The following is a 14,010-nucleotide window of genomic DNA, read 5'->3' on the forward strand; positions in this document are numbered from 1 at the left end:
GACGAAGTTCCACAATTTTCAATCTTCCAAACAACACCTTAAACACTGTACTTAGTTTAAAATCTCTTAATTAAATTAACACTATATGTTTTCTACAAATTCACCTGAATAAAACCAGAATACAAAAACTTTATAAAACCCTAGCTGCACTTCCTGCATTTCTCTATACATTTCAACTCCAATTCCAATTCGTTGTTTTGTCACTGGATCCTGAAATGCAAGCAACTTTAAAAGTCAACATTTCAACGTAAAAAAACATGAGAATGCAGTTCAATGTAGAGCAATATACAAGCAAGAAACTCAAAGAAGTTAACTAATTATATTACAACAGCTTATTATTATAATTTAGTGAAAGCAATTGTTAAACCTGAAAGAAAAATGTCAAAAACACAAAAAACACTCATCTCTGTACAGTTAACTGGATATTGTATAGCTTCAGTATGTAAGCATCTAAAATTGGAGCTTAGTTCATGAAGTAACTGCAACAATCATCAACTATCCATCAAATTTTAATTATTTCACAATCCTACAGCGTTAATTAGTGATGCAAGCAGCTGTAAAAGCATTTGGATTTGCTAGATATTGCTAATTGCAACAACAAGAGGTGGTAAATGTGATCAAGACATAACTTGATACCTGCAAATATCATCATCTGTGACACTTGGAAGTATTCTAGCAACAAAAACTCAAGAACAACACTTGGAAGTACCATTTCTTCCTTTGGAAAACAGTGAGTTAATGTTCTGTGGACAAGTAAATAAGAGACAGCTCTTTCTCATGAAAATATAATAAATTTCAATTTCAAAAGATTATCCCACGAAACTACAAAATCATCTTGGGAAAATAATGGCAAGGCAAAAGCCAACTACATACCCCATGGAGTGAATAAGTATTAGTATATTAACTATATCATCATCCAAGCCAAACAGCTAGAGCTGTACAATACAGTATAAAATCAAAAAATGCAAACAAAATATCTCTTTACCATAAAATCCATTAAAAGATATGGGTAAAAGCTATCTTGATAATTTTATTAGTATTTTTAGCAATAAACAACCAATGAATTATGTTGTAATTACCCATTCTATCATGCCATAAGGAAACATATCAATGTAGATGATAATCACTTCGGACAGGATTCAGCATAGAAACATACTGAGCTTATACACTTGAGCTTATACAATATTTTCAATCTATTGTAAAAAGCAGGTTGGCTTTCTGGCCAAGAGCAGTGCACTTACTGCTGAAATTTTATATGGACTTCATAGGTCTTGGTATTATTTTTTTTCGTTTATGCTGTTTTCTTCTCCTTTTAAGTTATACTTTCCTTTGTTTCTTATTGTATCCAAAATGGAGGTCCACTCAAGGCTAGCTTTTCTTTAGCATTATATCTTTTATACTCTCTTTTGAATAAGTTCTGTGTCATATACTTATATATTGCAACATTAAAATATAAATAGAGAAAGTTCTCTAGCAAGAAGTAACTTGTTCATCATTATAACAAATTGGTCATTATTGATACCAATGAGCCAGCATCAAGAGAATGGAGAGAGAAACACAAGCTTCTCACAATATATCTGCATAGTGGAAGTGAAGACAAATAGGCAATACTTCATCCACGTAGATATAACTCTAGAAATTAAATTACAAAAACCAAGGAACGTGATTTACAATTATTTGAAGTATAACCAATTAATTTTCAATTTCAAAGCAGCTATAGCTTTTGTCTACCAGCTGCCTAAGAGTTTTTTTTCCTCTTTTTTTTCTTTCTGTAGCTAATAAACATAAGTTACACATAAAAAAAGCGAACTTGGGAACAAAACAACAGAACAATCAAGTTTAAACACATATGTATTGATTTAGAGTAATGCAAAGATAATTTAGTACAAAACCAAGGTCATAGGTTCTTTACTCTTACGCAAATCAAATGGTTGGCCATTTCAGACTGTAATTGTGCTATGAGCAGATGATTATGGCAAGCTTTGTTGCATATGGTATACAGGTGAAATGTATTTTGGCTTTTAACATCAATTTGTATTATATACATATTTTCATCTAATAACACAAGTACTATCAAGAATTGGCTACCAAATAAATCTTAATTAAATTATATAAATCATCTTAATATTATATATAATCATAGTGTTACTCATAAAAATCTCTCTTAGTTAGAGACATTTCTAGATTTCTGCTTCCAACACCTTATGTTAGTTGGATCAATACTGGGTAATGGCCAATACAAAAAAAAATTAATAAAATAAAAATAAATAGAAAAGAGATTTATATGCATAAGAAACCACATACTCATATCACAAACCCCAACATACAGGCAACCAACAAATAAGAGCAAACTAATTTTACTGCATAATTATTTTATTTAAAAACAAAACACAAAAAGGGGCACAACTCTAGTATATTAAAAAAGTAATTTTACAAAGGATGAGCCAAGAAAAGAATTTTGCTGCATTCAAAACAAAAATAACTGCAAAGAGACCCAAAAAGTGGGGGGGCGGATGGGAGAAATTTTTAAGGATATTGATGCTTACTTCCATCTTACGGAATTAATGAATGACAATTGACTAGTGGCAAACAATTTTAAAATATACACCAACTCATTGGAATTGATAGACAAAGAATTCTCTCTACATGTACACATCAATTTTAATAGAGCTCAAAGAAATATGCAATATTTTTTTGGATCCAAAAGGACGAAACTTAAACAAATACAATTAATCACATTTTGCTGACTGAGGCAAGATAGATAAAAGATCCATCATTTGACATGTCCAATCATCCAAATATAAACAGTCTATATGCTGTCTTTTTTTTCTTTATAAAATTTAATCACAAAACAATGGGAACTTAAAGCTGTAAAGCTAAAGATTTGGAACGCAATATAGGAGGTACCACCTCAAGATGGTAATCAATTTGAAGAAAAGAATTCTTTTAAGCTAGGAACAAAACTTGCCTTTGAGTAGCAACTTGAACCTCAAGTATCCTTTCATTATGGGTATCTTCAACTACAAGAATTTTTTGACAGCATGAATATCAGATAATATAACTGGAAATAATGCTCAACCTACACTGATTAAATTTAATTGTCTAGCAGCTCAATACCTAAGGATCTTCTGAAGTGCTAAATGGGACAAAGCCAAATCCATGAGAACATCTTGTTTGGCAATTTTGCTACCATAGCAGAAACCAATTAGTCACCAAGCTGCAGAAACCCAACATCTAATATACAGAAAATCTGGAAAATCTGATTCATGAAAGAAACTAGAAACTAACGGTCAAACAATAATTGCTCATCAAACCAATGCCTGTAAAATATTAGTTTCCAACTCACTGAAGTAGGTAGGAACTTAGGTAATCATCAACCTATAATTCTCATTTGTATGGAATAATTTTACCAAAACTAAGTAAATTTAAGTTCTTGCATGAACAGAGGACGAACATTGAACATAGAAACCAAAAAGTACAGTATCCATAAGCAAAAAATTTATAATAGAAAAAATCATGTACAGGAATTGTTCACAGTACCTTCATCACCAATATTACATTTTCCAATTCACCAAACTTACTCATGTACTGCCTAAATCCTTCCCAGAACCTGTAAAAAACCACATCAAGAAAAGGACATATTATTAACAAGAAGAGCATGTCCTACAATTTGAAGATACACATACTACCAATTTTTGGATTTCACTCGTCATAACATCTAGGCTCAAAAATAACGAAGGAAAATGGCACATAAAAAGAAATTCAAGTATATGCCAATGAATGGTGTGTGTATATATATATATATGCATCTACCAAGATCAGTGAAAGGAGGCAAGATGGTGACAAACAAAAAATTCAGAGAAGAAAGTTTATTAGCCTTCTGGATTTGCCAAAGCTACCATTTTTCACTGGTATTTCTCATAATCAGAGTCATCTTGTGTGCTTAAAATCCCAATCAAATTTCCCAAACTTGGCATGAATCTTTCAATAATATTAGGAAGTTATACCGTCTTTGGGTAAGGTAGGTTATTAGAGCTACCTTCTTCACTAGCCTGTTTAGATTTCTGCGTAATAAGTAAGAATATTCCATTATCTGATCTCCAAGTGAAGCCAGGGAATCCTGTGCAATAGGGTTGTTGTGTTTTGTGCTGCATTTGTTATGTCTATTGTGGATGCTAGTGTGATTGTATTTGATGTCCTAGTATGAGTCAAGATATAATTAGGACAAGCTAGGATTTGTGACGAGAATTTTGTTCTTCTTTGAAGTTGTCTGTATCATGTCTAGTTATTCTATTGTTGATACAAGTATGTTGTGTGTGGCTTTGTGCTGCATCTTTTCTTAATAACTTATTATTTTCATCCAAACAAAGGATAACTAGGTACAATATCATATAAGCATGCAACTTTTGGAAAATTGATTGACAAGAAACTTAAATAGAGGAAATACTTAAATTTGGTATAAATTTCTGCTAACTGTTAAAGTATTCATCCTCAGAAATTTTGAAAAAAGGAAAAAAAAAAAAAAAAAAGAGGCAATGCTAATATGAGTTGACGATACCGATGGGAAAGTCAAATCACAAAGATTAGAGGAAATAAATGAGCTATTTTAAATAAATCTTTGACAGAGGACTAGAGGGTGGATGACACATCAGTACCTTAGAAATAAAGAGCTCAAAACTAATGAAGGTAGCAATGCAAGTGGAGGGAGGTTATTCTACAACTCATTTTCCCTTGTCTTTAAGCATACAATCGACGGTATTCTCTTTCAAGTTGAAATATCTCATCACAGTTTCTACTTCTATTGGGTCTTGCTTCACCATTACAATTTTGCTATTTCTTTCTCTTTTATCAAAAATCAATTGACAAATGAGACCCCAATTATCTGATAAAAAGGCCATGTAGTTATATAGCCCACACTTCTGCCCTGTCAAGCTTGGGCAACAGCTAGCAATTGAAGCTTTAATGCAACTGTATTGATTCAACCAATCTAGAAGTGATCCACATATTATATAGGAGAGCCAGGTCAATTCACCTGGATGGAACAACATGACATTGGTTTCTAAATGACAAATAAGACGAGGAGAAGTTTCTAATTCCAAATTTTCAAGGATGGTAGCTGGATGCTCATAGACTGAAAAAGAGTGCATATATAAAGGTCGTAGTCAGCGCACAAAACTTCCACTTTTTGCGGAGTCTAGAAGAAGTCATAGTAGGCAGCCTTAACACAACTAATGACATTCAATTGATAGCAAAGAATCCATCTAGTGCAAATTTTAAAGAAAAAAATCAATATTATTGCTTTATTTTACTAACTCAACATAGCTAACTCGTCATACAAACACACATATCAAGAGTTCAAAACACTTCATTTCTAGGATCAAATTTTCAATGAAAACAAAAAATAATGGAATTAGTTGAGTCTCTTATCTTGATACCCAGAAAAACAAGAAGGCCTGCATCAAAAGGTGCCTAATTTAACTTTTACAGGCCCAATTTCAGGGAAAACTCAGCACAAACTCCAAATACGTAAAAGCATAATTTCCATAGATTTCTAATCAAGAAAACAGCACAAAATCAGCAAAATTCGTCACTACCTCAGAGATCATCAACAATATAATAGAAAAAATAATTGGTTAGGTTTCAAACTTCGGAAAATTTCAAAGTCCAAGTGTATATGTTGTACTACAAGACCAATCATATAAGGGCTACAATCCCACACACATATCTGGGAGCAAAATCCTTTCCAAGTTTTTCAACATATAAGGTGAATTTCAGTGCTAGAATAACAACCAAATTACCTTAGACATATGAGACCAAGTTGCATAGGTTTAATTATTAATTAATTGACTCTTTACTTCTTTTTTTTGATAGGTAATTAATTGACTCTTTACTTCACATACACACATAAAAATATAAGATAGGTTCAAGTTACACTTTTTTACCTACTGTAACTCTACAAGAGTTTAACATTTTTTAAAACATAGATTTTCATGAAATCTAATGGTGAAAAAAAAACACTACTAGTCATGTCATTAAATGAGCTCCTTGCCAGCAATATTTTTTATTTCCAAAATTTAATACATTCTCTCTCTAATACTGAAAGTTATCACCTTCTCTCTCTAAGCTCACCTCCTCCACCTCCTCCTCCCTCTCCACTACTTTTGTTGAGTGCCGACAACTTGGTTGTGCTGGCCATAAAACCAGTTGTCTCTAGCATAAAGTAAACCTATGGCCTTCAATTTCGATGCCACCTGGGCAGGGAAGATCAAAAAGTGTAGGGAAGCTAAGTATCTATAAATGTATGAGATAGTTAGGGTTTATAAATGGGTTTTCAAGGCACTGGGTTTAGATTGGTTAACTATCCATGCATTTGGATGTCATTATTGTATCAAAAACGGGCTTTTGAGTGTTGGAGGTGTAAATGATGAGAATGTAAAGAGAATAACACAATATTTACATGGAAAACCCTTTTGCATGAACAAGAAGAGTGAAAAACCACAGATGATGCAGGGAATCCTCTACCTCTAGCAACTAGTATTACCGATATTGGAAAAGGATAAACGATGAACAGTATCTCACAATGATGAATTGTGTTCTTTATGGAGGTTAATCCCCCTCTCCTCTATAAGCCAAAGGAGGAGGTGAACCCCTTACAAATGTTGAATCCTTATTGGCTGTGAATACAATACAAAAGGTATGCACAATCAGCCATCAAGCAATAGTTCCACACAAACTTCTTAATGTTGCCCAGAATTTTAATGAGCACGTCTAGAAGCCACTTGAGTATATGTCATTCCTCACATATCCTTTAGTCCATGACTACAAGAAGAAAAGGGAATTGTATCCTTTGCATAAGCTCAGAAATCTGGCATTCTTCCCCAAAACAGTGAAGAAAATACACCGAATCTGATCTGTCACAACCTCTACTAGCCACTAAATTATATTATATCATACATATATGTGTTTGTATGTATGTAGCCACAAGTGATGTACTAAAATGAATTACCAGATACAGTTGGAAAAGGATTGCACTTCAAATCATTTCTGTAATGGTCAATATTATCAACTAGATACTAGGATATGTGAACAGCATCCAGAAAAAATAAACATATGAAATCCCCTAAGTTGTGTCTATACTTTCGATTTTGCTTTTGTTAGAGAATCCATGTTGTGAATGTCAAACCAAATAATATCCTCAAAAATTTTGAATTTTCATGCAGTAGAAGTAAAAGCCACCATATTATGAGATGAAAAAAATGTATTGCCTTTGACACTAGAAAGCAAGAGAAAAAAAATGATTAAGAGTTCAAAAGGATTAATTACCGAAGCTGTTAGTGGCAAATCAGTCTTGTTGATGCTAAGCATATGGGAAGACGCTTGGATTAAAAAAAACCCCCCACGTCCTTTTCTTTGGCATTCCAATCATAAGTAAATCCTTTCAACAATCTGCATCTATCATGAGCAATAAAGAAAGTGTATCATTTTCCACAAAAGCTCTTTGAACTTAGCTGATGCATATAGTATAAAGGGGAAATTGATAAAGTGGCGGATGTATATCAACACCCAAATTCTGCCAGCAACCCAACTGGATATGGATATGTTGGATGGGACCATCTCAAAGCACTGTACTGGTTACCAAGCAGTATCTATACACACCTTAAAGGTAGTAGTATGCAATTGCGATGTTAGCTTGCTTGTCTCTTCCATTACCCATTATAATATTAGCAACTTGCTTTCCTAAAGAGATGTCAGATCCTACCCTGATATTTCAACACCCCAGCTGTGAAAAATCCAGCAAAGAGAAAGGAAATCTTTGCACATTGGCTTCACCAGTAGTCACCACATGAGCAGATCCCATTCTTGAAGTGATGAAATCGCTTCACATCCCTCACAACAATCTCTCTGTTCACAATTTTCGTAATGAACTTGGTTGCTTCATGGCAATCCCCACACACCCTAAGGTTCTTTATGATCAGTAATCTGGTTCCAGGCCCTGTGTTTAAGAGACCAAAAGCAATAGCAAGCCTCTCACTGTGATTACATAACATTTTTTCTTTGACTTCCTCATCAAGGGAATGCAACACAAATTCAGTCTTTGGGACATATCCAATAGCTCTCATTTCATGATCCAACTTATCCAAAAGTTGCATCATATTCTCATATTGATGATGGCTCTTATCTTCCATAAGAAAAGCATGAAGTTTTCCTTTCACTTCCACTACACTATACCCTGGCACTTTCTTCATCCCCGTCTTTTTCATGATTTTTCTAACACTAGCTACATCATCCCACTTCCTCGCCTTTGCATAGTAGTTTGAGACCAAAGAATAAATTCCCAAGTCATCCGGATTTAACTCAAGAACCTTCTTTGCAGCCATCTCTCCAATCAACAACTTGCCATTTTTGCAGCAACCTGCCAGGAGAGCAACCCAAACAGCAAGCCCCGATTCAGCATTCATGGAATCTATTAGCTCACAAGCCTCTTCAACTCGACCTGCACGAGCCAAAAGATCAACCATACAAACATAATGCTTTTCCGTTGGAGGGACCTTATATTCACTAACCATATGATTAAACCAGTATTGACCTTCTTCCACAAGACCTGAGTGACCGAAGGCCGAGAGAAGGGAAGAAAAAGTAGCATGATCTGGTTTTAGATTAGTTTTTGTCATCTCTAGGAAGAGAGACAGAGCTTCTTTTCCATGCCCATGAATTCCATAGCTGGTTATCATTGCATTCCAAGAGATTGAGTCTTTGGAGTTTATCTGATCAAAGAGAGTGCGTGCCCGAGAAAGGGCTCCACATTTTGAATACATGTCAATCACTGCTGTACCTAAAACTCTATCAAAATCAAGCCTTCTCACAATATATCCGTGTATAGATTTACCCAATTTCAAAAACCCAACTTGGGTACATGCTAGAAGTGCACTCACAAGAGACACTAAACCTGGTCTGTATCCACAACCCTGCATCTCTACCAATAAATCAAGTGCATTCCCTGCAAAACCATTTTGAGCAAAGCCAGATATCAGTGCACCCCAAGATATGACATTCTTACAAGGCATATTCTTGAAAACATGACAAGCAAGCTTCAAATGTCCATTCTTGGCATACATATCCAGGAGGCTAGTTTGAACTACAACATCCATAGGAAGATCTTTCCTGATCAAATACCCATGAACAGAAAGACCCAATTTTAAGTCCCCAAGATTTGCACAAGCCTGTGTCAACCCCACCATCACAACCCCATCTCCTTCCATTCCTTCCTTTTGCATTCGAATATACATATCAACCGCTTCAATTGGCCGCCCACTCTGCGCAAACCCACTTATCATGGTTGTCCAACAAACAAGATCCCTTCTCGGCATCCTATCAAAGACCACGATCGCTTCATCCATCTTCCCACACTTTGCATACAAATTCAAAACAGAAGATCCAACAAACACATCAAACTCAAACCCACAATCCATCGCTCTACACCAAATTTCCTCCCCTGTTTTCAAATCCAACAACCTCGTGCACGCCTTGAGGGCCACCGTGAAAGTTGAGCTATCGGGTCTAACACCTTCCAAAATCATTTGACGATATAAATTCAGAACTTCAACTGGGTACTCTTTACGCGAATAAGCAATGATCATGGAATTCCATGCACCTACGCCTCTTTGAGGCAATACATCAAACACTTTTCGGGCAGATTTAATGTCGCCTATATTTACATAGGAAGCGATGAGTCCACCATTGGAGTTTCCATGCTTGATGAGGCCGGTCAAGAGCATGAGAGCATGGGTTTTAGATATTGATGCTTTGTCTTTACAGGCTAAGAGGAGAGGTCTAAGACGATTTGGGCATGGAATGAAATGCATGTATGTATACGAAGCTGATTTTCTACGTAGAGTTTCAGATTATAGCCGTGGGTAAAAGGACAATAGAAGAAATGGCACGTGTTATAATTGAAGATCCAAACTCATTATTGTTATAATTTTGTAATTACATTCTTCTCCTTGAGATCGGTCTAAAGGAATGACACTTCATGATTTAAAGAGAAAAACCGAAAAAGCGGTCTCTCGGTATGTGGAGGAATAACATTCCGGTCCAAACTTTCGAAAAAACACTTTTATAAGTTCATTCCTTGATGTTTGAATAAATTAACACTTTATGATTAAGACTTTCATAATAATCTCTTAACTAAAGTTTAAACATGGTTAGTAAAAAATAATTTATAAATTTAGAATAAAATACAAATTTTATCAAGCACCAAAATTCTTGCAACAACAAATCTCTTTATAATTCGTTGTAAAAAGAAAATATAATAATAATAAGCAAAATTCACACTTAATATTTTAATATACACTGTAATTAAAAATTTAAAACATTACTGTAAGGACTCAATTTGTAACGACCCCAAATTGATTTATTGGGTTCGAACGCTAAAGGCTCAAATAATAAATTTATAGAGAGTGGGCTAAAAAGTTAGGCCTTGGTCATCGAACTATGGTTGGTCATAGTGTTCACAGTAATTGCACAAGGATGAACCGTGCTTGCCCAAGAAGATTTTCTCCTCGACACAGCCTGGAAGGCTCTAGTTCTTGGTCCTCGTCCGATGAGCCTAATGTTCTTATTCTTCCTTTCACTTTTGGTTCTCATTGTTCCAGCCCCCCCTTTTTTGGCACATGAATTCTTACATTATATAGTCCCTCTCAGTTGATCCTAACCTTCCATCTGTTGATCAGGCAAGTAACTACTTGAGTGCCTGTCCCATCAGCCGCCTCCCCCCACTTTCTGTTAGTTGCAATAACCGAAACCATACTGTTCAGGGGTCTTTTCCCATCAAAGTGGTTAGGACGTTTGTTGGTGCATTCAATGCGGAGGTGACGTCTTTTCCTTGAACCACTCCCACATTGTACCCCCATGCGAGTCCCATTCTACTTGCCTTTTCTTTTGGGAGCGCTTTGGAGGTTGCCTTTGATGACGTGTCGTTCTTCCCTTTTGGCCCTTGGGATGCCGAGGATAGGGTCATCCTCGGCTGCATCTCTAGGCCATTTGGACTTTCGCTACTTGTCCTCGGCAACTACTCTCCTCGGCGTGGGCCTTGGGCCCTAATGGAAAGTGGGCCGAGACCTCAAATTATCTGGCCCCACAATTACATTTTAATTACGAGAATAAGATAATTTAGGAAACTTGCCTTGTTCTTAAGCAAAGGGCAAGTTAGTACACGACATTTTTAATATCAATTTAATAAAATTTGGCTAATTGGATGTTAATGTGGATAAATGTTTTTTCCCTTCAAGTTTAGGGTAGAGTGTCATTTTCTAAAATCTCAAGGAAGTGAAGTGTATTTACCCCTAATTTTTTTTAAAACAAAATATTAATGGTAACCAAACTAATAAATTTTTTTTTTAATATAGATAGTGATAGAATATGAATTTATGATGTCACTTCTCAATCATTGTTTTAAAGGATAAATTCTATTAACATATTATGAGATTTGAACTAATGCCAACTAAGTCCAAAGCTTTTCAAAACTAACCAATTTGGTCTAGATAAACTATTTCCAAATGAACACATGTTCATTTGGAAACAACTTATTTAACTTTTTGTTAAAAGTGTGCTAAAATATAATTATACCTTGAAAAAGAAATTTTAAAAATTGAAATTTAAAAAAATTGTACATAAAAACTAAAAGTTAAGCTTATCAAATAATGCCAAACAGATACGTGTCAATATAACATTTAGTTTTTTTGTGGAGGTGCTATTTGAACTCAGGTTCCTTATTAAAGGATATTTAATAGTAATAAACTTTACTAATTAAAATAATTGGAACCCATTAAACTAATTTGTCTACTAAAGAATTGGAATTGACAAAAAGTTATGAAACCAGGTTTCCATTTTCCTTCCAATAATTTTATGTTTTTATAACTTTTGACATTTATAAAATGATTTTTTTTTTTTAAAGTATGACACTTTCTTACGCTCTATTTGTTTCAATATTAATGTTTTATGGAAAATTGTTCATTTTTCAAAAAGCATTTTCTAGAAAACTATCTCATTTTCCAGTGTTTGGTATGCAACTTTTTTATTTATATTTTTTGTATAATTTAAAACATGTACACACACACACATATATAATTGACAAGGGAATATATCTTCAATAAGTACAAATAACCATAACTATTAATTATTTACTCTTTTTGCTAGTATACTAATTGTCTACTATAGTTAACTACAAGTTTTTAATATCACTCCAAATTATGTATAATATATCATCTCTGCATAATGTATTTGCTAACAAATGCAATTCTCTTAAACAATTATCATTCATTATATAACAATATTATTAATTTACTGTAAATATTGTTCTATGTAAAAGCAATTTAGAGCCATATAGGCATTATGTATAAAATTTTCGTCTTTTACTTCATTCATTCTTCTTTTTTATTTTTTATTTTTTGCACTTTTATGTGCGAAAAAGAAGTAACTTCTGCCTGGAATTCATCAAACCAAAAATTTCTTAGAGAAAAAATAAAATCAAGCTTGAAACTCAAAGCAAAGAATTGAGATTTTGGTAGAGAGGAATGAAATAATTACTGCTGCAAATCTTCTCCTTTGCAAGTCAAAGCCATTAACCGATCAGTGAGGGGGGGAAATCTAATCAGAGAACTGTGTTATAGAGGGGAAGAGAAACATGAAGAAAAGAGAGACAGCTAGAGAGAGAGAAAGATCTATAGGAAAAGGAGAGATTAGAGTTAGTGACAGTGAGGGTGTGAGGATGAGGAGAGAAAAGCAAAGGGAAGAGAGAAAAAGTGAGAGAGCTTACCATGAGAGAGAGAAGGTGCCAAAAAAATTTGTTTCCCATGGCTACAAATGAAGAGAATATTTATTAGAGATGCAACGCGTAAGAGAGAGAGATTGTTTTCCAAAAAAACATTTTGGAAAACAACCTATAGAAAATAAGCATTATTTTTATTAATGTTTTCCGTTAACTAAAAATAGTTTTCCATTGACCATTTTTTTTTTTTGTGCTACCAAATATTGAAAAATGTGAAAAACTATTGTAAGGACTCAATTTGTAACGACCCCAAATTGTTTTATTGGGTTCGAATGCTAAAGGCCCAAACAATAAATTTATAGAGAGTGGGCTAAAAGGCTAGGCCTTAGTTACCGGACTGTGGTTGGTCATGGTGTTCAAATTAATTGCACAAAGGTGAACCTAGCGTATCTAAGAAGACTTTCTCTCCGGCATGGCCTGAGTAGCTTCGACCCTTGGACCTCGTCCGAGGAGCTTAATGATCTTATTATTCTTTTTACTTTAGGGTTCAGTGGCCTTGGAGACCACACTCTTCTTTGGCGTTTCCTCCTCCTTTTATACTAGTTTTTCCCCTCTCTCATGCGTCCACGTGTAGGTTCCGCTTTTTAGGGCTGATACTTGTCTTTTCAGCCCATACCCAAAGTGGTTAGGGGTGGTTGTAAAAGCTGAAGAGCATGGCCCTGTCAGGCACAGTGTACTTAATTGCAATGTTGGCAACCTTTCACTTGAACTGCTCCTACACTTTACTCGCTTTTTCTTCTGGGAGCGCTCTGGGGGCTGCCTTTGATGGCGTGCCATTCTTTCCTTCTAAGTTTTGGGATGCCGAGGACAAGATCGTCCTCGGCTACACTTCTAGGCTATTTGGACTTTCGTTACACTTCCTCGGCAAGCGTCTCTCCTTGGCGCGGGCCTTGGGCCCTAATGTAAAGTAGGTCGGGATCACAAATTCTCTGGCCCCACAACTATATTTACAGAAGGCTTTCTAGCGAAACAAACAGATCGTAAGAGTGAAAATAAAATGAAGGAATTGATTGCTTCAAGTAAATCAAGGGATTTGAAATTTTTAATAATTATATATATATATATATATATATATATATATATATATATATGTGGGGCTAGAGAATTTGTGATCGCGGTCCACTTTACATTAGGGCCCAAGGCCTACGCCGAAGAGAGACGCTACCGAGGACGTACAACGAAAG

At 34.9% G+C, this 14,010-nt stretch overlaps 1 protein-coding gene across 6 annotated transcripts; it reads right to left on the bottom strand.

Moving 5' to 3' along the window:
• On the bottom strand, positions 1 to 10,029 carry LOC126700117 (putative pentatricopeptide repeat-containing protein At3g25060, mitochondrial). Of its 6 annotated transcripts, XM_050398136.1 has the most exons (4): positions 7,564 to 10,029; positions 7,324 to 7,452; positions 3,541 to 3,610; positions 1 to 210 (listed from the first exon to the last, which is right to left on the bottom strand). In XM_050398136.1, exon 1 carries the CDS (start codon positions 9,861 to 9,863, stop codon positions 7,827 to 7,829), a length of 2,037 nt encoding a protein of 678 aa, XP_050254093.1. In that variant the 5' UTR covers positions 9,864 to 10,029; the 3' UTR covers positions 1 to 210; positions 3,541 to 3,610; positions 7,324 to 7,452; positions 7,564 to 7,826. The 6 variants fall into 6 exon arrangements, 4 of the variants coding, with proteins under 4 accessions (XP_050254093.1, XP_050254094.1, XP_050254092.1 ...); XM_050398137.1 differs by lacking the exon at positions 3,541 to 3,610; XR_007647024.1 differs by lacking the exons at positions 1 to 210; positions 7,564 to 10,029 and adding an exon at positions 2,974 to 3,020 and having other exon boundaries at positions 3,118 to 3,610; positions 7,324 to 7,556.
• Positions 10,030 to 14,010: the final 3,981 nt, after the last annotated feature.

This window comes from Quercus robur, chromosome 9 (assembly GCF_932294415.1).
Source record: "Quercus robur chromosome 9, dhQueRobu3.1, whole genome shotgun sequence".
Taxonomy (NCBI): Eukaryota; Viridiplantae; Streptophyta; class Magnoliopsida; order Fagales; family Fagaceae; genus Quercus; species Quercus robur.

Coding starts and splice junctions, on each gene's coding strand:
- LOC126700117 (XM_050398137.1), bottom strand. CDS start 9,863: ATGCATTTCATTCCATGCCCAAATCGTCTTAGACCTCTCCTCTTAGCC.